This window comes from Lineus longissimus, chromosome 1 (genome assembly GCF_910592395.1).
Source record: "Lineus longissimus chromosome 1, tnLinLong1.2, whole genome shotgun sequence".
NCBI classification, from domain to species: domain Eukaryota; kingdom Metazoa; phylum Nemertea; class Pilidiophora; order Heteronemertea; family Lineidae; genus Lineus; species Lineus longissimus.
In genome coordinates, this window is record NC_088308.1 from 3,955,699 (window position 1) to 3,978,745 (window position 23,047).

The 23,047-nt window shown below is 40.7% G+C and overlaps 2 protein-coding genes, 2 long non-coding RNA genes and 1 other non-coding gene across 7 annotated transcripts; 1 reads left to right on the top strand and 4 right to left on the bottom strand.

The window, feature by feature from the left end:
• Positions 1 to 1,818: 1,818 nt before the first annotated feature.
• LOC135497972 (E3 ubiquitin-protein ligase CHIP-like) lies at positions 1,819 to 6,196 on the bottom strand. The gene is made up of 7 exons (XM_064788059.1): positions 6,025 to 6,196; positions 5,527 to 5,725; positions 5,146 to 5,311; positions 4,742 to 4,817; positions 4,511 to 4,567; positions 4,019 to 4,135; positions 1,819 to 3,795 (listed from the first exon to the last, which is right to left on the bottom strand). The coding sequence occupies exons 1-7, from the start codon at positions 6,184 to 6,186 to the stop codon at positions 3,670 to 3,672; spliced, it is 903 nt and encodes a 300-aa protein (XP_064644129.1). The 5' UTR covers positions 6,187 to 6,196; the 3' UTR covers positions 1,819 to 3,669.
• A 796-nt stretch (positions 6,197 to 6,992) lies between these two features.
• On the bottom strand, positions 6,993 to 9,641 carry LOC135497973 (uncharacterized). 3 transcript variants are annotated; one of them, XR_010448982.1, is made up of 4 exons: positions 9,525 to 9,641; positions 8,589 to 8,780; positions 7,633 to 7,816; positions 6,993 to 7,453 (listed from the first exon to the last, which is right to left on the bottom strand). It is a non-coding gene; the product is annotated as an uncharacterized LOC135497973 (long non-coding RNA). The 3 variants fall into 3 exon arrangements; XR_010448983.1 differs by having other exon boundaries at positions 9,507 to 9,641; XR_010448981.1 differs by having other exon boundaries at positions 9,521 to 9,640.
• Positions 9,642 to 10,243: 602 nt separating this feature from the next.
• LOC135497991 (uncharacterized) lies at positions 10,244 to 12,133 on the top strand. The gene is made up of 4 exons (XR_010448984.1): positions 10,244 to 10,402; positions 10,893 to 11,034; positions 11,522 to 11,666; positions 11,854 to 12,133. It is a non-coding gene; the product is annotated as an uncharacterized LOC135497991 (long non-coding RNA).
• Positions 12,134 to 12,615: 482 nt separating this feature from the next.
• Positions 12,616 to 12,687, bottom strand: Trnam-cau (transfer RNA methionine (anticodon CAU)). The gene has a single exon. It is a non-coding gene; the product is annotated as a tRNA-Met (tRNA).
• A 339-nt stretch (positions 12,688 to 13,026) lies between these two features.
• Positions 13,027 to 21,476, bottom strand: LOC135497982 (zinc metalloproteinase nas-6-like). Its single transcript, XM_064788090.1, has 6 exons — positions 21,262 to 21,476; positions 16,762 to 16,865; positions 16,404 to 16,487; positions 15,771 to 15,891; positions 14,135 to 14,319; positions 13,027 to 13,872 (listed from the first exon to the last, which is right to left on the bottom strand). Exons 2-6 carry the CDS (start codon positions 16,832 to 16,834, stop codon positions 13,649 to 13,651), a joined length of 687 nt encoding a protein of 228 aa, XP_064644160.1. The 5' UTR covers positions 16,835 to 16,865; positions 21,262 to 21,476; the 3' UTR covers positions 13,027 to 13,648.
• Between the last annotated feature and the right edge of the window lie 1,571 nt (positions 21,477 to 23,047).

Consider the following 23,047-nt stretch of genomic DNA (forward strand, 5'->3'; position numbering starts at 1 on the left):
CCATTATGGATGGATACTGACTTATAAGTTGTCCAGAAATTAAGCCTCCACAACTGTTTGGTCTTTGGAGCGCAAACTACGGGCGGGCGATTTTCAAAGCTTATTCCTGTTGAGTTTTGGACAAGGACCTGGTTGGGACAAAACATGTTTTGCCAACAATGCCGGCGTTAACTTGGCGTTATCTTTTTCAGTTCGGTCTATTGAATTTAACGCCAAGTTAAGCTTTGCCACTAACGCCAAGCTAAGATTTGGGACTAACGGTGTTAATAACAATTGCAAACCTGTTTTGAGAACAACCAGTCCCAGACGTGTGAACCCTTTCAGCGACTATATTGGAGGTGACTTTTATTTGACTTCTTGATAAGAAGTTTTTGAAATCATCAGTTTTTTCCGACTTAGGTAGTTTCGGAACAGCCAATGTGTGCTTATTCTTAATGGAAATATTCGCGATGCATAACTATAACGTTAGACTAAGCTGGCGACATGAATGAATAAAATTGACATGGACATGGATAATACCTCAAGGGTATGTTTGGATCAAAAATTTAAAATCGGCGGCCGCAGCATGGCAACACCCCTGTCATAAGAGGCAATGGAAACATAGACATAATTCTTTGGGCATAAATAAGAACAAAACACTGAATATTTCATGGGAATCTGTTAAAAATATGGGTTAGTGACAGTGTTCTACACGAATAAGGATGATTCCTTCTTTTTATCATTGTACTGACTATGACAGAGATATTTGTTTTGAATGGCCCGAAGCTATGCACTGATCACCCAACTTATGAGTCCAATGCTTAGCCTAGATGATGATGAGATTATTCTGCAATATTTGATGAGACATCGATTTTCACAGCAAAACATGTGACGGTGACATTGATTTTAGTGACATGGACTTTAGTTATGAGAGAATAGCATATAGGATATTACACCCTCTAAACAATCTTGCCAATCGGGTCTAGTGGGAAATTCTATGGGTGTGGCGGGGCGTGATTCAGTCTCTAAATGATACGACTGCACCTAGACTTCTATTGTACTGATCAAATGGGCAGGGCGTGATTGTCTCTGCATTCCTCTAGTAGGGGCGTGACTCTGTCTCTACTACTGCAGCCAGGCTATTCTTGCACTGATCGATAGGCTAGAATATGACTCTGTCATCGTCTCTTTATGATATCGCAACACCTTGATCTGATCGATATGATAGGGTGTGACACTGTCTCTAAATGATACCACACAGCTCCTGGACTTTTCTATTACTGATCAGGGCAGGCGCGACTCCGTCCCTGATCTAGGTAGGATGTGACGTTGTCTCGAAATGGTGCGATTAACCAGGATACTCTTGCCAATCTCGTACTGTATGGGTGTAGTATGTGACATTGGGTGATATGAATAAAGACTAGCAAATGCTTTTACTCCGGTTTTGTACAGGAAGGCCTAGTGTAAATGTACATGGAGATTTAGATAAAAGCATTTGCTAGTCTTTATTCATATCACCCATTGTCCTTATATGGTGCAACCAGGACTATCCCAGGACTGCATGCGAGATAGCTGCAAGAACTTGCTTTTCTGGTCTGGTGTCGGATTGTTCAGGCTCCATAAAAAGCGAATGCGCTTTGGTAGGACTGTTCTTGCATGCACAGACACACTTCTATCAGTACCGGTATCAGTCCTAAGTAAATAATTTCGTGATGATATTCAGGTTGTGACAAACTCGGACGTCTGGCCAAGTTAAAGAGCCATGGAATTTCTTTGATCACACACTTGATAAAACAAGACAACAACGAATTTAGAACATCATTATACATATATCTTTCTTACAATTTTATTTACAATCAACAATGAAAATCATTCACGTTTTCAAATGGATATTCACTCGCTCAATTACTTGGGTATACCAAAAATTGATGAGTGTTAATGATTTATGATAAATGTCTTTTAGACACAGAAAATATGAAATTTCTTCCAAAGTGAAGTACATTAAGAAAGTTCTTAAATCACAGAAAGACACAAATATTTAAATAGATGAGGTTATTTACCACAAATGAAACTGTGAACCGCTTTAATTTTTTGCACAGCTTTATTTCTCCGATAAGCCAAAATTTCCAAAAATCTTACTTAAAATCACATGATTTTTAACAGATTTCAACTTTCTGTTGGTTTTCAAATAAAGTTTTTATTTCAAAAGGGCAGAGATAAAGTGAGAAATCGATGAACAAAATAATACCGATAAAAATATACAGTCCATCTTTGTATCAGTCTACTTTCAACATGTGATTCATGGTGCGGCTTTGGGGCATCCATTCGGAACGTAAATGCACTACACATCGGAGTGGGAGGGGGATAAAAAATGTGGGAATCACTGTACACTTTTACCATCAGGGGACCTAAAAATCCAGACTTTCCTGTGTATGTATTGAATGGATGGTCCCTCGAAGAGAAACAAGTCTCTTCCAAGAGCATGTTTTCATCATGAGATAAATTAAATACATTTACAAGAGTGAAAATATAATAATGATAACATTATCAAAATAGAACAATACTGTTTGGACATTATCTTTACAACATGAACAAAGTGATGGCAATCTGGCCAATTTGAGGACAGAATGATGCCCAACAAACTATTCCATTTTGAATGAAACAGGGACAAAACACACACAGCCTTAACTTTTTACTACCAATGATAGATTAGAGCTTTAGGCCATGGGAATGATTAATCCTGTTTACCGTCTGAGAGATTTAAAAAGATGATGAGGCTTTTTTTCATTTTTCATTATTCATTATCGGTTTACCGTCTGATTTACTGGTCAAAACACGCGATTCAGCAAGTTCCAGTAAATGGAAATCAGGTCGGTCATCAACATGAGGCATTGAAAAAATGACATTATTATGATGAAGAGCCTACCCTGCCATGTTTTTATTGTGTTTTTCAATCATTTAAGGTAAAGATGAACCACTGGAAAGATTATTTAAATAAAAAATGATGGCAACAATAAAATAAATAGTTTTTTTTAAAAATAATGAAAATATTTCATGTTCGCTCAGAACCCATGCGGGAGGTGGACGGTAAACAGGATTAATAATTCCCATGGCCTTAATAACAAAAAGCTCCTTTCCTTCAGAATTACAAACTAAGTGCCAGTTCTTCTGAATAACAGCTCGCTACAATTTCTTCATGAATCCATCCTTGCTGTTACCCATACTCACAATGATTGTGTTGCAATAGTTACTTTGGTAAATTTGCGCTCAACTAACTTGATAGCCCACGCTGGTTCATCCAGAAATGCATATCCCTCTGGGATTTAACGGGATTGCATTGTAGCCAGCAGTGTAACAACACGGCTACAAGCCTCCTCGGAGAAAGGCTGAAGTCAACACCATGAGCTGTACTAACCCCAATCATAACCATTTGAGAGAATAAGTCATTGAGAATGGGGAGCAAGTTTTAGGGAATAAGTAGCCTTATTCTATCTAGTATAGACGGGCACCATTCCAAGGGTCTGATACAAACATGCCTTATTCGAATCTTCCTCGGACTGGTTGCAAAGGCAGTCTCCATCCACAGGCAGTGCTGGTACACTGTCCTACAACCTTTTCACAAGACACTTGTGGTCCCAAGAATAAAGCAGTTTAAAAATATGAACACGTCAGCATCTTAATTTCTTAGTTTCAATAGTCTTCTGCCCATGGATTTTCCTCAAGGAAATTGTCAATCACTTCCTTCATACATAAGTTTGGTATTAAATTTTCTTGGGTAAGGTCTGCTCTTGTCACGGGGTCAAAATGTCCAACTCTCTGGAAATGGAAAGCAATTGTTAGAGAAGAAACCATCATGAAGAATACAATATACAAAGCCAAAGGAAGAATTAGAAATCCCTTACAGCTGGTAGCTTTAAGCAATTTCATGTAAAATCAAGTTTCTGCCCAATATATTTTATTCCAAAGCAAAATCAGTGTTCCTTAAAAGGTAGTGTCCTGCTAACAGTGGTGTTAAGCATGTGTAACACTGGGTAATTACTTGTAAATGCTCTTCTATGTCTCTCTTCTCGTATGTTATTCCACTCGGTGTTATCACAGGTTCATGTAAAAGTTCAAAACTGATTTTTCCACACAGATAATCTGGCACGTCTCGTACCTGGAAGTACAAATAAGAAGAGATTCAAATCCAATGCTGGTTTGTGGTAAAATCCAAACAAACCAATTACTTGAATTAGACAAAATTCATTTTTTCTCTCAAGAATCGTGAATTCAGACACAATCTGTGCACATGTTGGCAGTTCCCACACTCGTCCTCGCTTTTGAAACAGAGTCACATTACCGTATCATTATAAGCGATGAAAACTGACAAGAATTGTTGCAAAATATTCTATTTATGATTGTGAATGATGGCTTGAGGAAAACATTTGGAACTGAGGGTCTGTCATAAGACGAAAGCCTAAATTCTAACTGAAGATTGCATGAATGTCTTCATTAGGATATGGCTTAACTGCCAAACAGAGATGACACATACTCTTCTTCTTTCATCAACTTGAGCAAATAGATCATTTAATCCTTTCATCCGTATTTCCTGAAAGAGAAACCAAAGTAAGACTCCAATAGACATAATATTCAAGCCTATTCTCTCTGCCAGTATTAGCATTCATTTTGTATTAGTCACTGTACAGTACACATCACGATTACACAAGGAGGATGCTCCTGGTTCTCATAAGACAGATCACACTAAAAACTGTCCTCAACTTACACTGTCTTCTTCTATGCTATCTATTTGTTCAGAAACATCCAGGTCACCAGCAACTTCTTTCACAGCCTCAATTTGCCTGCAACACAGTGGAACACACACAATAAGAATTCCATATTGACGTTATCTATTGAAGATTTAAGACATTTTATTTTCATTGCGAACAAAAGACACACACAACTATAGGAGAGATCATCTAGTGTACTTTGAACATGATCTATCAAACAGCATCATATGACAATACAGTGGAACCTCCCTTAAGCAGACACCTCTCTATTGAGGACACTAGTTTTGGTCCCAAATTGGTAGTTTCAATTCAATTTGACCTCTGCAATCAGGACACCTCTCTATCAAGAACAGCACTTGTCAGTTCCGAGGGTGTCCATAATAGAGAGGTTCTACAGTACCTTGTCCTGTCTTCTTTGATTAATTTATTCAGGTAAGATTGCAAAGCTATCTCCTGTTGTATTCGTTTTTCTTCTATCAAATTCCACCTTTTCTTTTTAGCCAATCGAAGTGCACCGGCAATGTCGTCCCCAAAATTTAATTTTTGATCCTTCGCAAGGTCATTGGCTGAAAGAAAGGAGATTCATGAGAGTATTTGGCAAATCTGCAATACGGATTTGAAACCAATAAAGTCAGTTATTATTAGAACTTAGGAAGTTGGGGACACTGAACAAATCCTTCCACTTTCCAGTCTAGGACTGCGAGTGGCAACTCCCAATTTGCAACTCTTGTCACAAGTCTGCAAGATCTCCGAATCAGTACAGTTGACTGGTTGAACTCACCCCTTTTAAGGCACACAATAGCCTCATCATACATCCCAACCTCCGAGAGCGCTTGGCCTTGAAAAAAGTGTCCTTTGACAGAGGTTTTGTCAATGTCTAATGCCCGGCGACAGTCCTGCACTGCCAACTCCCATTGGCGCAACTTTAAATAACACAGGGCTCGGTTTGTGAAGAATGTGGCAATGTTTGGGTTTTTCATCTGAAAGTGAAAAGATGAAATAGTTTTATTGCTGGAATAAACATTATGGCCTGGCTATCTATCCACAACCACGCGCGGCCACACAAACGATTTATCTTAGCAAATTAAGAGGTCTACTGGGCCCTGCAGTGCGGATTGCACAACATACAACGTAGTGTATATCCCACTGACAGAGCTCGAGGAAAATAGAGAAAATTGCGTAATGTTATGTAATGTTATGTAACGTCGTGTACATGCATGCATGCAATAACAGTCCATGCACAGACAGTTGTGAACACTGACTGAGTGATGACACTTACTATGGCTTTGCTGTAGCAATTGACAGCGTCATTATATTTTCGAATGGCAAAAAACCGATTGCCCTGGTCTTTGAGCTCAACTGCACTCGTGGCCATGGCCGGTTTTCCGTTGGGAGGGGGATGTTTGGAGGCAAATTTCTGCGAAAATCTGTCAACTGGCATTGCTGACCACCATCTTGTTTTCAAGAATAGTTCAACATATTGCCACTACGTGGCCAAGAATCGATTGGTGAGACATCTCTGTGCTGCTCTACGAACTAAACGTCTTATGCGAGGACAAGATTGTTCCCAAGTTGAGTACCGAAACAACCACAATATTTATTAAACTCAAATACAACTACCAGCTTGCCCTTTGACCAACAGGCTCGCCCCAGCCCGCTAAAACGTGCATGTAGCCTATTGAAGAGGGCAAACGCTCGGGGTAAATAGAGAGATTCTGCTATCCCGTTTCCGAGACTTGCTGTGAAGTCGGCCAGGAGCCCCGTGGGATTTATGTTACAAGGAGGGTAATGTGGGTGCCTATTCGTGTCTTTTATGTCCTGTAGTAGAATGGCTTGAATAGTTTATCGTATAGGATGATGATGAACCCGGTAACGCCACTGAAGTACTGTTGCTCGAAAAAATCTCCGGAAAGATATGGAAAAAATCTCCGGGGAGATTAAGGCGATGAATGAGAGAAGCAATACGCATGATGATGATGTTGTCATAACTGAATGGAAAGAAGCTGCAGTTATTGCAGATCGGTTCCTGATGCTGGTTTATCTTTCAGTTAATTTTATCTCCACTATGGTCTTCTTGTTGGCTCTTCGATGGCCATCACTATAAATATGACAACAACCCAAAAGTACGTGAAACTCGATCGCGCAATCCCTGTTTTGATCATGATCGCTGCCGCGAATACGAGACGCTCCATTGCAATCTAGGTATGTTTTAGAATGTTGCTAAGCCACCACATGACAAACAGCCGATAAAATATGTTTTCAACATATTTATTAACATCTAATTATGTACAATTCTTAGAATTTATCAAGAATATTCATCGTTCGTGAACCTGTATTGTTTAAGAGTCAAAAACCGAAACTGCGTCCAAGCTATTTCGGCGCTGGGACAGTGATGGTTGATTACTGTACATGCATTACTTGGGCACACGTTCTGCACATCAGGTTCGCGGAGATTTGAATTGGGTCAACTGGAAGTGGTGACATCTGACGTTTTCAGATCTAACTTTATCTCGCCGGACTACGGCATGGGTTTGTCATGTGCTCTCCATTTAATATGATGGGGGTGGATATGCAGGATCATTTTGTTGTGGTGGATAAGGTGGTGGTGGATAAATGGGTGGTGGAGCATAGGCCGCCGGTGGTGGGGGGCCGGCTGGAGCGAATGCATTGTACGGAGGCGGTGGGTCGGCAGGCGTTGGTTTCGTGTTCTGGAAAAAAACGGAAAAAATCTAGATTCTAGTTTGATTCATATAGCGGTTAACCAAAACGAGAACATTTTGTTTGGTTGCGAAACTAAAAAACACACACAGAAATAAAAACAGATTTTGAATCCAAGTAGCAGTTCGTGCAGCAGAGCCCGAACAGCTACATATCTGATCGAGCTTACCTGAGTTACGACAGGCTGTACTTGATTCGTTCGTCGAGCAGGTTCTGTCATCTCTGATGCTGTGGCATCCGCTTCAGGGGCAGGACAACCACATTTCCCGTGAGCCTTACAGCAACACGAAAGGCCAATAGTCAAGAAAATGATGGAAACGGCGAACAATGAGGGACCGATGTATAAATAGTGGCTGAAATGTGATAAATATCATGTGAAACTGTGTGTTTGGAGTGAATATATAAAAAAAGTTTTTGGTCCCATGGCCGAATTTCTGTCCAAAAAAACTAGTTTCTTTTGAAGTAACGTAACCCACTATAGGTTTGTTTAAAAAAATGACTTTCAAATAAACTTAGTTACATGGAACTCGGTTTGTTAAAATAAAGTTTCTTTTCCATTTAAGGGAAACCAAAGCTGGTTTCTTTTGAAACAAACCAGGTATTTGGCAGTTGGAAACTGTTGCCAGCCATAGTCCCCGTATCCTTGAATAGGGGAACAATAAACAAAACACTGAAATACGGGGAACACAGACAGATGTATAACACCGGAAATCGGAGTCTTTCAGGTCGGAGTCCTGCATTAGACACTGTGTACATTGCTATTCATATGTTTTGGTTAAATAGTACCCCAGGGCCAAACAATCCTCACCAAATTTTATATGTGTTAAGAAGAATCCTTTACCAATATCATAATATGATTTTACAACATGCCAATACCAAATGCCTGAGAAAAACTTATTTCTGTACAGCATATCCGTCAAATCGTCACTCGCGCATTGATATGGCCCTATCAAAATACGAGTTCTAAACTGACCAGTGACCTGTGATGATTGAGAATAATTGAGAATTTATTCCACTTTGATCCATACCAGCCATGTATTTACCACAACTTGGCATTTTAATAAGCTCTATGTGACTGTCTCTGCCCTTCAATAAGACTCTGGTTTGTGTGGCCAATGAACCTACTGGATAATCGATTCTGTTGTCAGGGAAAGCGCTCCAAATGTGGTCAAAGCGATGGCGGGAATCAAGAGGAAGACCCCTATAACAATATATCGAATGGCTTGAGCCCTCGCGCCTGCTCTGAATCCAGCCCACCTCCTGCGTTGAAATCCGCGGTTGCGTTGCCGATTGTTGTGGTGACGCATCATGGAATGCCTGGAGAACAAGAAAGCTTTAAAGATATAAAGTTTATTTTCACATAGTCAATAAACCGAAATTGACGCAGTCATGGCAAATGATTCCACTAGATATTTCGTCAGCAGTTCTATGGTTGACCGTAAGGTGTTCATCGTGGACTTTCCGCCCACTTTTCTAAGGACTCAAGGATGGTAAAAACAACGCCAAGGCATTAATTTTTACTGATTGTCTGGTGGTAATGAAATGTTGATCTAGAACAATTTCGCAATCTGATGAATACTCATTTTCCCATCAGCTTTATCAAAGTATTTTTGACTAACTGGATAGGGACTACAAAATCGAGAAAAGAAGAAAAGCAGCCGGGACCCGGTTTATAAAAAAGTCAACATTTTCCCTAGATACGTTAAGTTTCTTAGCATGGTCTTTCAGTTAATTTCATGTAATAGTGTCTTGAACAGCCCAGTTGACATACTACAGACATCTCGGACGCTGGTATGAGCTGACCAATGAAAACAATTTGGCCCTTTTGCTCATAAGAGAGCGTAGCCAAGACATGGTGTGACATTAGTCCCAAAATCCAGACTTCCAGCATTGAGAAAAAAAGTGGGATGGGGTTTCTGTTCGGAGATCCTATCATTCTTAATGTATCAGTGTCGTTAGAAATATCTTCATTGGGACCAAATCTTGGTTGGCTGACAGTTTTGGAGAAACTTTTTTCTCTGACGAAATCAACAGTTAGCTTACTTATAAGGGCCTACCTGCCTGATCTGATCTCCTATCCGATGCCCAGGTCACGAGGGAACGGTTCTGCCTGTCACAAATTCATCCAATGTTGGACGTCATCTAATAAATATTTACGATACGAGTATATGTGTATAGGCCTACCTTAACAAAAGCGATAGTCGTCATAAAGTATGTTATATATTTGGAATGACAACGCTATTTCTCATTCTTTAACGATATACTGTATTTATGTACATGTATATCAAATGATATAGACGTCACAAAAGAATTCACCTTTATGAAAATAGGTCGTGTACTGAAAACTAATTTACTGACGACAACAAAATAAATTTATGCCCTTTCTCCTTGAACAGTTTTCAAATCATATCGCTGTTTGTAACGGTTGAATGGTCGATTCCTTAAAAAAGGCCTTTCAAGTCGTTCAAAAATTTGAAAATTAATCTTGAATTTGAAAATTTCATTTGAAAATTTCTAGTTGTGTTACTACCAAATACTGACTATCGAATTCCACGATGTCGTCATGAAGACTTATATGCAAAAACGTACCTTATACCAAGTTCAGCAAATTCACGGTTCATGATAACTACGCTGTTTATTTCTGTTTACCTGTGGTACAAACAAACACAATGATCACGAACGGAGTATTCCTTTAACAGACTGGTATGAATGTTGGCCTTTTGTTATTTCAATTGCTTAACACTCTACAGTATAATCTATATACAATTCTAACGGTCACTATCTTGAAGAATATCGTCAGACCTGGTAAAACCCAACTGTACATAGGCCTAAAGCATACTCTAGTCCTATCAGAAAAGATTCCATGCCCTACAAAATCTGGGAAGACGTTTCATTCGACAAAGCTGGAAAAAGCTTCTTCTGAAAAATGACCTAGGCAGGTAGGTGATCTATAAAAAACAACTATCCCTTTAGCATCTTGGGGCATGTACGTGCCCTGAATTCAACAAGCCGTACCTCACAAAAGTAGCCGTGGCCAATGGTATACAGTTGTACGTTGAGGAAGGACGTTGACGATGTTATTTGATGTTTGGGTAGCAAGTCAAGACCATAATGCCGCCGATGGATTAAATATTTCGATATATCTCGGCCAGGAAAATGCCATCCTCAATAAGGTTTTTGTCTTATTGAGGTTGGACATAGTGAAATTGATTAGGAGGACCTATATAACTAAAAATCAGCTATAGGCCAATGAACTCTTTCCTGTCATATAACAAGTGTATACGATTATCCCAGTTTGCAATTGAATACCTGAGGAAGTATATCGGAACCTTGAAACTACTGGATCAAGTGTGTAATCTGATGAAACTTCATGAATGGTTTGTAAAGACACTTTTCTCAAATATGCTTTGATTTTCAATCTTTTATAAGAAGACATGGTCTCTACAGATGAAGCAGAATACAAATGCACAGCTCCACAAAAGCGGGCAATTCTCCTCGTCATCGTCGCTCTGGTGCTCTTCCTGCCTGGTGCCGGGCTGCTCACCGGATACTCATCCGCGAATTCAACAAGGTAAGCAATGGGTAATCCACCGAGAACACAAACTCTTCCATCCGAAGGCAGCCGAAACTTTGTAGCTGATAATACTTAATGAAGAGATAATGATATAACTGCCATTTTCTGTCGGGATTTATGCGGAAGAGGCACCAAACTTACCCTGATCGTCTGCTAAGTACGACCAAAGACAATAAAATGTAGGCCTATATCCGAAGAACCGGTCGGTGGTACTTTTCCTTTGATCCCTTAGCATTTGAAGCCCTTTATCTGGTTATATTTACAAAAGAAGCTGACTGTGGGCATATTCAAATGTATTTCATCTGAAACAGTCGGAAGTGTCTAACTTAGTGTCGTGGCGGAATCGGGCTCGGCATAAGCGACGCGAATGAGCGATTTGAAACGAAGACAAATTTCCCCAACCATCGTAGGCTCATTAGCCTCCATTGCCATTTTCTCGTGAAATGGACTATATATCAGAATTTCTGTACTTACTTCACTGTAGCGTCTACGTCATCATTGGGTCCATCCTGCTGGCTCTAGCGCTTGCCTGTCTTCTCGCGGGGATAATCATGTGCTGTATGATGTATCAGAAATGTGACACTGATATGTCACGTGCAAATATGGTGGAGATGACCGAGCGAAATATGGTAAGTATCTTGAATTTCTTTTAGTTAAAAATGGCAAAACGCATTAACACATTAACAGGTCGAAGTGAAGTTGACGTATATTCATATTTCTTATCATTTATACTTATTTCATATTACATTTCGGCAATATTTATTTTTATGTACATGTATTATATTTCTCATTATTTCAAAAATCTACCCCTCCAAGGTGCCAGCTACTTCTGAGCCAAGATCGATGAATTCAGTCCACCAAGAAGGGAGTAGGCCTAAGGGGCACGCAGAGACTTCGTTAACGGGAGTCGTGCCCGGGGAAGTGCTTCCTCTACCGACATACCCGCCTGCAAGAGACCTTCCACCTCCTTGATGGGTTCCAAGTGTGCGGAAAAGCACCATCTCGATTGATCAAGTCAGAGTGACTCGAGACTAGTTCTCTACTAAGGATATCAAAACAGTATTACTCCGCAGAGTTTATCAATAGTAATAATCAAGTTCTCGGTGGGCAGATAAATTGGACTTGGAAAGATAAACCTTGACAAGCCATTTAAAGAAATGGACAGCTCATAGATGTTTGGGAATTCATTAGAAGCACTCCCGAGTGTGCAAAACGCCGTACAGGCTAAACTATTACAATGAGAGATCGATAGATCATGGAAATGAATCCCATGTTCGCGCACTGTCCGTGTAAATGTTTAAGTAAAGCAATGAATTGAAGATACATGTATTCGATAGATGGTGTGTGTATATAATGTCAAAAATTAATTTATATAATGTATATATACGCACGTTGCAGTTATTTTCCTAATAAACCAGTGCATAATGCATGTATCTGGAGAGCCTGTACTTCATGAGACAAACTGATCCGTTACCGGGCCGGGTAGCTGAAGGTTAAATGAAAAAAAAGTGAGTGATTTTTATCTTTTGATGCCACAACTCGAAAACAAATTCGAACCTGTCAGGCAACAGAAAATGTTAGCAGAGCGTAGTTTCGATCTACGGACCTCTGGGTTATGGGCCCAGCACGCTTCCACTGCGCCACTCTGCTGTCATATTCAATGCATTCAATCATAGAATATCATATCGAAAGATCGATTCGCCTGCACCAACCCGTGACAAACCGACCCAGTTTGATAATGTCCGCCAACGAACAATTCTCATTACAACAGAAGGTAAAGCCTATAACTGTTTTCTATATGCGGTTCTCATACTACATTGCATGCACTCCATCTGGCAATGAAGTTAAGCACCGATCTGCCCGAGTTTAAAATCACGAAGATATCGTTCCAGCTTGCCGTTCCACGCAATGACAAAGTGTCGAGAGGCCATGAGTGATATTGGCCTTGACCCGTTGGCTCACAAAACACATAAGAAACAACACATATAATGATGCATTAAAATCAAATATTATTATGATCTGAAAATAAATTACAAAGATGCCATTGGCATCGTAGCTTCCTCCTCCTGACTTTAAATGAATTCATTATCATTAACGAAACATTTCCCTAGAAACTGCTCTAGATGACTTTATTCACAGCACATAATACAAGTATTACCAATCTTCATCACCAAGCCTTACCTCCAATGATAGCACTAGTGGGAATTCGGATACGATTACGTGAGATAATTACTACTTCGCATTTATCATATTATTGCTGCATTGGGCATTTAAAAATTAAAAAGTTGGTGAGGATCCAAAACTACCAAAACCGGCACAGTGACTACAAAACATGCCTTTACAACGAAAGTAGAGTGATAGTGACAATACATGTACATCGCCACATGCATGATCACTGCACGCCGCACTGACGTGTTGTTTTTCACGAAAAAGTTTATAAATTTCCTACTCCAATTGAGGATTTAACTGTGTCGTTCGAATTCTTTGGTCACCACGATGTCTATAACACTGTAAGAGAATAAGATAAGTCTATTTGTCAATAGTTATTATAAGTTGATGTCATAACGCATCCATCACAACACAGCGTATGCTACGTTCTTTTTCCGCTTCTCTACTTATAAAACGTATAGCATATATTCCGTAACCTCTGCACGTCAATCCGGCTGAGTCCCTTATGCTCTGGTAACGGTTTTCGATTCTTTAACCTTATAGTGTCTTTTCCGTTTGCGCTGAAATACTTGGATGGTGGGTGCATGACGGACATGAGGTCGTAAGGGGTATCCAAATAGTCCATGAAGTAATACCACTTTAATTTTTTGAATCGTTTCCTGTCGCCTATAAAGGGAAAAAACAAAACGTTCATACGATGATGGTCGAAGTGAATATAAAATATGTAGAAGATGACCTGTTCTCTATAAAGAAATGATACTAGCTGATGGTTTCTGGCTAATGGGTTTATAACCAAGGCAAACGGCATTATGCAGTTTTTCCACACAAAGCCTGAATCTCAATACAGTAGCCTTATTGTTTTTCCAATGAATATAAACAAGTTATTCGAATAGGATACAACAAGATCAAGAACAAAAACTCAACTCACGTTCTTTTAGATTTTTCATATAAATTTTGATGTATTTGTCGCGGTCGGGTCGTCTGAACTCCTCCTGGAATCCAAGGGAATGCATGAATGTATGAAGCATCCTCTCTCGACCATTGGCACCAAGGCACTCGGCGGATACGTACAGGGGCTGCTGTCCGCCCTGGCGTCCAACGTAAGACGTGCAGCTGAAAGAAATTGTCATGATTATGATACATTTGTAAGTTTAGCAAGACCTAAACGCAGAAAAGGTGTATAAAATACTTCATAAGTTACCACTATTATCATTTTAGCGTGTGACTTTTGATTTTTTAACTGTGCATCATATCTATCCATGCTTATTTGTTAAAACGACATGTAGCTCGCCAGATCAAGGAAAAAGTTCTCCCTCGGAATGTTTCAACGAGCAGGTGAAAAATTATTTTGTCAGCAATATGCTGCGGACAATTTGAAACAAATATCCGACACTATGAACTGGCAAATTCGATAGTTGATTGTCCCCGTGTGTTACAATATATCATGCTTATCTGAGGCCATTTGTCTGATATCAGATTCGAGTACCCGGCATATCTTGCCCCTTATTGGTTCCCTGAGGAGCTGACATGGCCACGCTGATTCTGACACATTGCTCCAACCCACGCCTCTCCAGGGGATATCCAAGAGACAAACAAGCCTCAGAGATTAGGTAGCTGTTCGTTAAGACTGGACAATATTGGGTCCAACATCTGACATAAACCCATGGACCATAGGCAGCCGCACTCGAATGAATATGCCTGATTATGACCCTGTCTAGTGACTTACACAATTATCAAGACACCCCTTCACGTTCTTGTCGGCCATTATTCAGTTACAGGTTAATTTCCCGAGGGTTTGTCGCTTCCACTAAGGTCGCAAAGGTTTTATATGACTCAGAAATGTCGTGCAGAAAAGGTTATTTCTGTGAGCCCATGGGGTATTTGTACGTGGCCCTGTGACCTTTCCATACCGCAGGCGTGTCTTCCTGTGCCCAGGGGTGTAATGCAGGATGATTGTTAGAGCCATCACATCATTTGGCAGGATCCTCTTTACAGATTAAAAAATTATCAAAATGATGCACGGTCTCAGTGTGAAAGTGTATTTAGTTAATGTAGTTATGATAAGTGGTGATACGACAGGACCTCAACACACGTTTTACCACTTCAAGAAAACAATGGATTTTAATTTCTAATGTGCATCAAATCATCACTGTATGCACCTACAAAAGACCAGCACGTATCTTTATGCGAGTGATTATGGAACAAATTGACCTACTTTTATATGGCCAACGTCTGAAATATGTTTCATGTATACCAAGGCAAAGGTCACACAACATTATGTTCCAATGTCATTCAAAACTAAATTAAAAAGGTCAATATCTTCCCAATGTCACTTACATACTACTACTAGCTGCATGAAGTCGTCAAGAAATGGAAGTCATTTATAAGTGATGTCACAGTAGCAACAAGCTTCCTTGTAGGCATTCTGGTATGGGTTAGCAACATAAATGACCGCGTCAGTCTCGTCTAAACATACATGTATAGTGTCAATGGATTGAATTCCAGGCCGCTTCTTGTAATGACATCGGTTTCAGTTTAATTTCTCGGTTTAAACTCTGACCCACCTGCTTCCTCGCTGAATCTCTAGATAGTCATTGTATTCATTGCTTCGTTTAAACTTGATACACCCGGACGCCGTCATTATCTCTTCCATCACCGAGTATATGTACAGTTTTTCGCTTTCACCTAAAAACAGAGGAGAGAATTGCATTCAACATGTATAAGAGAGGTCAATCTTGAGTCTGGGACAACGAACATGGCTAAGCTTCCCTTCCTTTCACAGGCAACACAGGTCAGATCGGGAAAAAAGCACGTTGATCAACATGAACGTATTCGCTGATGACATCTCCTGCGCAGCCCCGGAACAGCATTTATTGATGGCGTCGTTCCACGTATACGACTGCCAACACAGGCCGCCATTTTGGATTTACTATTCTCCAAGTTGCGTGGATTAAATCACACGTTCGTGAAGACATGGTAGAATGGAAATACTAATATGTGTGGGCATAGAGAATGTTTTATGGTTTGAGCGGTTTGGAGAAAAGCAAGGTTGTCTTCTCCGGCGATCTTGTGCAAATCAAGACCACAAAATTAAGCGTCTTAAGATGTGCAGCCGATCAACCGACATCTTATTGATGTAGCCTCGGATGAAGCAGGAGTAACTCGATTTGCATAAATCAAATATTTGCATTACTCACTGAAATCTGATTCCCTGAATCTAAATGGTATTACACCACCTTTCCATTCCTGTATGTAGCTTCGTTGGAGGTATCGGCCGTACACTGAAAAGAGGAATTTTACCATCAATCGCATCTGATCTTATCACCTGCTCTTATGTGTTCGATAAAAATCGTTGATCTTGAGCATGAAAATCCCGAGTGCCGGGAAATCTTTGAAACTGTCCGCAAAAGTTACCTAAATTTTGGAAAACGCCCCTCCTCGGTCAAAACAATCTCATCCTGGCTGTGGATTCGGACGAGAATGACAACGACATGAAATGACGACATGTACTTTTTTTATAGAAAGAAATTTCAATTTTAATCCGTTTCCAAATACCTGTGTATTGGCTTGCTAGTATAAAAAGCTGTAGGATAAGGTGAATGAATGGTCCGATGGATCCCAGCGCCATGATGGATGTAATCTGGAGCCTTCGCTGCACACTGCAAAGATAAAATCAATGAGGCATGAGCCTAGATGGTTTAATGGAAATGGGATAAATGGTCCCGGTAAGCTGGCAAGGGATCGAGATCCGCGCTAAGACAATTAGCTGCCATGCCCATGGCTGGTGTCTCTTTGGAGTGGGATCTATGACAGTCGCCGCGCTTCGGCTCTTCCTGAGAACTACTTTATTCGCCATGCGCTGTCAAAGATCATGATCAAATAAATTATCCATAATAAATCAGTGGCCGAGTGTGAATAGGAAGCTCAATAAGCCTCTATGAAAATGTCTAGCGACATAATACTCGGGGACGCAGCAAGTATTTGACCCCACAAAGCGTTTCTTGTGGTGCAGTTGCTTAGCGGAAATCAAATTATTTTGTATATAAAGACATTTCACTCCCGGACAGCGCGGCGTGTGACAACCAGACATCCCGACAAACATTTGATCCCGCGCAATTGCTCGTGGAGCGCTCAACGAGACGGCAAAGGAATAGGCAATCAACGCCTTCGAATGGACTGCAGCCACGGCAGAATTGATCGACTTGTCTGCCCGAACAATCATGGCGTGAAAGAATGACTAGATGAGGCTGTGCCCTTTCTTGTCTGATCACACATAGATAGAATGCACGGCCGAGCCGCGGGAAATTAAGTTGGCGGAAGAAGCCATTTTGGGAATTTAACACAATTTTTTATTGCTCTGTCCAGGATCAAGTTAAAGACTAGGCTGCTAGGCTATTGCCCAATCCGGGCGATAGAACTTGGGAAACAGAAAACCACAATGACCAGGACCCGGGTAATGTAAAGGGATGATCCCCTTTATACTGCGGCAGTCTTAATGGTGATTGGATTTACTATCTCCTCAGGCTGATTATAGACCGAGGTGAATATTCTTAAAAGCTCCCAAATACCTGTTCATCGGAAAATTCTCAAATTCTGCCGGCTTTTCCCCATTGCCAAAAAGGAAGAGTGGCGCGTTCAAAAATAAAATTGCCATTCTCTCCTTATACGCCGTCAACGCGGTTCTCGTTGCAGAAAACGGAAGATACCCATTATCATCGACATCAACTTCCATCGATGCTGGGGTTTCCGTTTCGAGATGTCGTGATGTAGTGACAGACAGCAATTCAACACATTTGGGAGAAAATCGGTTGAGAGTGGCAAGATGGTGACTTTTACTTATACATGTAGGTAGAGGAAGACGTCATCATCCGGTTCCCTCCACATTGACATTTTAATGCCCGAGGTATAATGTCGCAAATTTGAACAGTGGGTCTTAAAAGTCAAGTGAAAGTAAAAGTAAAAGTAAATGGTCATTCGTTAAAAGTGAGATTTGTAGGTCGTCTGGCCAATTCCGGTGAAAAAAATTAGACAACATACTTGACAGTCGATTGGGCAAAACGACACCACGCGGGAGCTGCATGATGCAGTCTTTAAAATCCATCATCGGACAGCCCAATGACGAGCTTTTGTTTTATGTTGATCATAATCCACCCTCCATGTAGTACCAAACGACCGACCTCTATGATACATGGCAGTATCTACTTGAGTAAACACGATAAGCAGCTCGACAAATTGAATCGCTTAAAAGGCGATCGATCGAAATATTCGTCTCATGAGCACTCACTCACACAGATACGTCCTGTAATCGCCATCTTTCGAACAACTCAGTTATCCACATTTACTCAGCGCAAACACCATAATCTTGTTGACTTTGTGGTCGTCTACATGGATGAAAAGATGACAATCGCCTTTATACATGTACGCTTCGGATCAATGATAGTATATCAAATCCGTGGTAAGTTCGAGTGGGTAGAGTACGCGTAAACTGTGTTATTTTTTTAATATACCCGCCTTAAAAAATTATCATCAGTTCAGGGTATTATAAAGGTCAATGCGTGCTTTTCAATGGTCCTAGGCTGAGGACGATGCAGGACTCCATCCGAAAGTTTGTAGAACTTTATTGCGAACAATTTCTGATGCACTCTATGCTAGGGATGGATTATACTTAATAGGATAGTTACAGTGACACATCAGTTATTACAACAGTGTTTTTGGTCTTTTTTGAATTTTTTTGCTTTGATGCAACTACATCTTAGTCCATCTAGACATAAACCAACTGGAGTTAGAATCGTTCAGCTGCAGCATGTGACAAGGACGTTTCTGAAGAAGAGGACATGTCGGAATGTGTTAATCTTGACAACCGAACACCAATTTTGGATTAATTAAGCACACATTCTCACCAGTCGCCACGAATTTCCCTCTAACATCCCGAAGTTTGTCAGGTCGGTCATGTCAAGTTTGTCAGAACCGAGCCGAAGGCTGATGACTAAATGTAAAATTACTTTGGGCAGCCCTGTAGTCTTCGTGGCGTTAATATCCCACGTCTATACCTGGCTCAAAGTCAATCGAACCCTTTCGAAGAATCTCACAGAGGCCAATTACTACCCGTTTGAAATCGTCAGATGGGTATTTAGTCCGGATTTCTTTGAGAGTGTCTAAGAGTATTTTCTTCTGTAGCTCTAGAGTAAAAAGGAAACGAGTGGTAATGGTAACTATAGAAGAACCGCTGGCAACTTCCAAACGGCTTTGAACTCGAGCGAGATGCATCGTAGGCAGACTGACCTGAAACAAGGTCCCTCCCTTCTTTCAGGGAAGTTGCCCTCGAACGATCAGTTGCAACAACGCCTCTTTTGTCTACACTACCGACGGAGTGGATCGGCGTCATCCCACCCAGAGGAATGCTCTGATGAGGGTGACAAATGTACTTCCTCGGGTGTCTGAATTGATCTTGATCACAGAATATGTTTTCTGTTAAATTCTCATTTCTGCTTTTGTATTGATGACGTCCAATATATAGCAAAGATTGGCCACATTATACGGGGCGACCACTTACACCTGATGACGATGGCGACACCCCAGAATGTTTCTGCCAGTAGACGTCTCTGTACTCTTATCAATGATGACAGGCGGGTGGGTTCAGCTCATTGCCTTGCAGACACCCCAATTTAGCAGCAGGATAGGCCATTTCAGAATACATTTCCGACAACGTCGCCATTTTAGGCTGATGAGTGTCTGTCGCTTTCAAATGTGATTAGGCCAATTTACCTAAACAGTTCCATTGCTAATTCAATTCATTTTCGACGTTCCCCGCAATTACGTATGCAGTTCTCCAAGGAGGCTATCAATTCCTGGCCGTCTGATTGATGTATTATGTTGAAATTGGCTTTCACTTAGTCAATTCAACTGCCTGTTCAATCAGACAGTTTTTAAAGCATCTCTCAAGCGGTTTGGGGACAAACAAGACGTGATAAAGGTCAAGGACCTTGGAAATTGTGGTTATGACTGGTGCCGTTCACTTTGAAGATTGCAACTACATCATGTAGCGCTAATGATACTACCATCCCAGATGGGTTGGTCATGATCAAGGCGGTAGTGTGAAACAAAATTACGGCCCCAGCCCCTCAAGAATGAGTTATTCAATGATTCTTCAAGAATAGCTGGTGAGACCAAGGCCATTGATTACAATTGTAGCGGCGGACAGAATCATTCGTTCGTTCTCGGATTACTACCACTGCACTTGAGATTTGGTGAAAACCCTTTGAGGGTCTTCGGCCAACACTAATATGCACGCCGTAGAGGTTGTTCAGCGAAATGAAAAAACCCTAAGTGACGGTGAGTACAACGAAATAAGAGGAATATACATAAAAATCAGTTGTACTTGTAAGAATATCGTTTTAAAGATAAAGCCAGCAAATCTGAAATATCGGCAATACAACTTTTTTTTGGCCGCAAGCCGTAAAAATCACGACAGAACAAATACATGTATTGTCTTATCATGTTGAATTGCATTTAAAATAAACGGGGAGTTGTATCTTGGTTCACACCTTTCATGCGGTATTCTGTCAGTGTTAGTATCGCACGACCAAGTACATGTACTACCAATGATGATGTTGTTGATCCCGATCAAGACAATTACTGCCAATCAATATAATGTGAAAGAAAAAAAGGTCAACCATCGTTATTGACGCGGAATTATCGCTACATATATACCAATGAGTGGTTTTTTTAGAATGCTGTTAACTCGTTTCATAAGCTCGTCTAAGTAGAAAACTTTGCTCCAAAGTTGAACATATATATATTCCGAATTATTTCGGGTAATACGATAGCCTAGCTCCATCAGAGGACTTGAACACTTTGAAAACTACTTGAGGCCAAGAATAAACTTTTGAACTGTATAATCGACCAAACTCGACCAAGCTCATAAATTACTTTGATTCTATATTGCCTATGACTACATGCTGAAAAGAAATGACATCAGTTGCAGCTGCATTTGCATCAGATGACGATTAACCCAAGTACAGCGACTCGACTTCAAGGAATTAAAAAAGACTTTACCTGCAAGGTATCGTTCTTCAGCAACTCCTCTCTGAACTAACTCCACGCATCACAAGAGCTGAGACTAACTAAATATCCAAACGAACACAGGTTAAAAGATATTAACTAGACGAGAAAAGCGGATGACTGGCTTCCTTGCCGCGCGTTTGTCATAGTGGCAGTTACAGCATCAGCGGCCAGTTTATAACAAGCTCGATACACGATGCGTCACAGCGCTGACGCGCATCAAACACAACAACCCCCGCCCGCGCATATTCCGGTTCGATCTGTTCGCCACTTTGCGATAACTTGGCTCAGGCCGTCAGGCTGCTACTACATGAGTAATTGATACAGGAATCAAATTTTACCATTGTGTTGCCGCTCTTACCTTCGTGCAATGCTAGAAGTTAAAGTTTTTGGGCTTTTGAAAACCTTTAAGGGTGTTTTGATCAACACATGAATGCAACTCTTCGTATAGAGGACGTTTTTTTTCACCGAAATGCCGTGTCCCTTAGAAATCCTTTAATAAGAGTTTTTTCAGAAACTCAAAAACTTGCAGTGCTGCATACATGTATTTGTGCTGGCCGAAAAAAACCCTTTTAGTATTACGGTACCCATAGTTGCGCGAAATATATAGTTTGGGCTTAGAAAACCACCGGTCAGCGCAAGACGATATTTACCCTGGCTCGGCTTCAGCCCTCATCTTAGTCGCATCTGTCTTACACGGATGTGTCCCTCCTCGCACTTTTTGTTGGAATAGCTTCTTTGCGTCGTCCGAAACAACTCTCATCTCAAAATAATTTCCGCAGCATCAAGGAATAGGGACAACTTGACTCACTCGAGTATCTTTTTGGTGCCAATTGATGTAAATAGCATCGATTGCATCTGGACAGGAAAGTAGCACAGGCTATTTCGGTCACCTCACTTTTGCTAATAGTTGCATTTTGATACCGTTTTAGCTTCGATGTATTACCATTTAAAGCAAACTTGGGTCCCCGCGTTCTAAACAGACCGGCAGATGAGGACAAGTGTTTTTTGTTTGCAATGAAATGCCAGAACAGTCGTTATTGTCCACGCTGAACGACTGTTTGATTTTTCGTCAGTATCTTACAACTGCTTCTCACCTGTACCCTACTAAATGACTCATTTCTATTCTCCTAAAATATCAAGCTGTGTTTTGAATGTTACTAATCGCAATTATCACACTATTATTCATCGGAATTGCAAACGCTTTCATGGCATTGATTTTAGGAGATGATCAATACCTTATTACGGCTGATACTACAGCCCGGAGGCAGGAAAGAACTTTGGCGCAGACAGAAATAGATAAAGATGGTAGATTACGCGATGGCCATTTGGTGCTTGCATCAATTCAGCCTTAGTTTTCAATTAGTATCATCAGCATTGCTGGTAACATGCAGTTAATTGCAGCCAAAGATCTTTCTGTCATGGTGGCATAATTGTCTATTGTCGATGGAGTGTCTGCGCAGCCCACTTGTCTCATCAAAGTTAATGACTTTTGCGTGAAACACTTCGACTCGTCTATTTGGTCGGGTTGTTGGTCGAATGACGTATTATTTTGGGAATCGCCAATTTCTGTGCTGGTAAAGTTCATGATTTAATCTATTCCACAGTTTCACAAACGACTATGACAGTTTTGTAAATGCCGCCTTCGATAGCCTGGCATTCAACAACCTCTGTAAGGGGATGCACTGCACTCGCTATTATCGTTGTTGTTGTTGAAACCCTTGCAAAAAACAGTAAACGTCCTGTAAGGGAGGAGGTTTGGCATCCCAGGTGATTCTCA

Coding starts and splice junctions, on each gene's coding strand:
- LOC135497972 (XM_064788059.1), bottom strand. CDS start 6,186: ATGCCAGTTGACAGATTTTCGCAGAAATTTGCCTCCAAACATCCCCCT. Junction 5,312..5,526: donor TATTGTGTGCCTTAAAAGGG/GTGAGTTCAACC, acceptor CCTTTCTTTCAG/CCAATGACCTTGCGAAGGAT. Junction 3,796..4,018: donor ACATAGAAGAGCATTTACAA/GTAATTACCCAG, acceptor TTCCATTTCCAG/AGAGTTGGACATTTTGACCC.
- LOC135497982 (XM_064788090.1), bottom strand. CDS start 16,834: ATGGCGCTGGGATCCATCGGACCATTCATTCACCTTATCCTACAGCTT. Junction 15,892..16,403: donor ATTCAGGGAATCAGATTTCA/GTGAGTAATGCA, acceptor CTCTGTTTTTAG/GTGAAAGCGAAAAACTGTAC. Junction 13,873..14,134: donor TATGAAAAATCTAAAAGAAC/GTGAGTTGAGTT, acceptor TTCCCTTTATAG/GCGACAGGAAACGATTCAAA.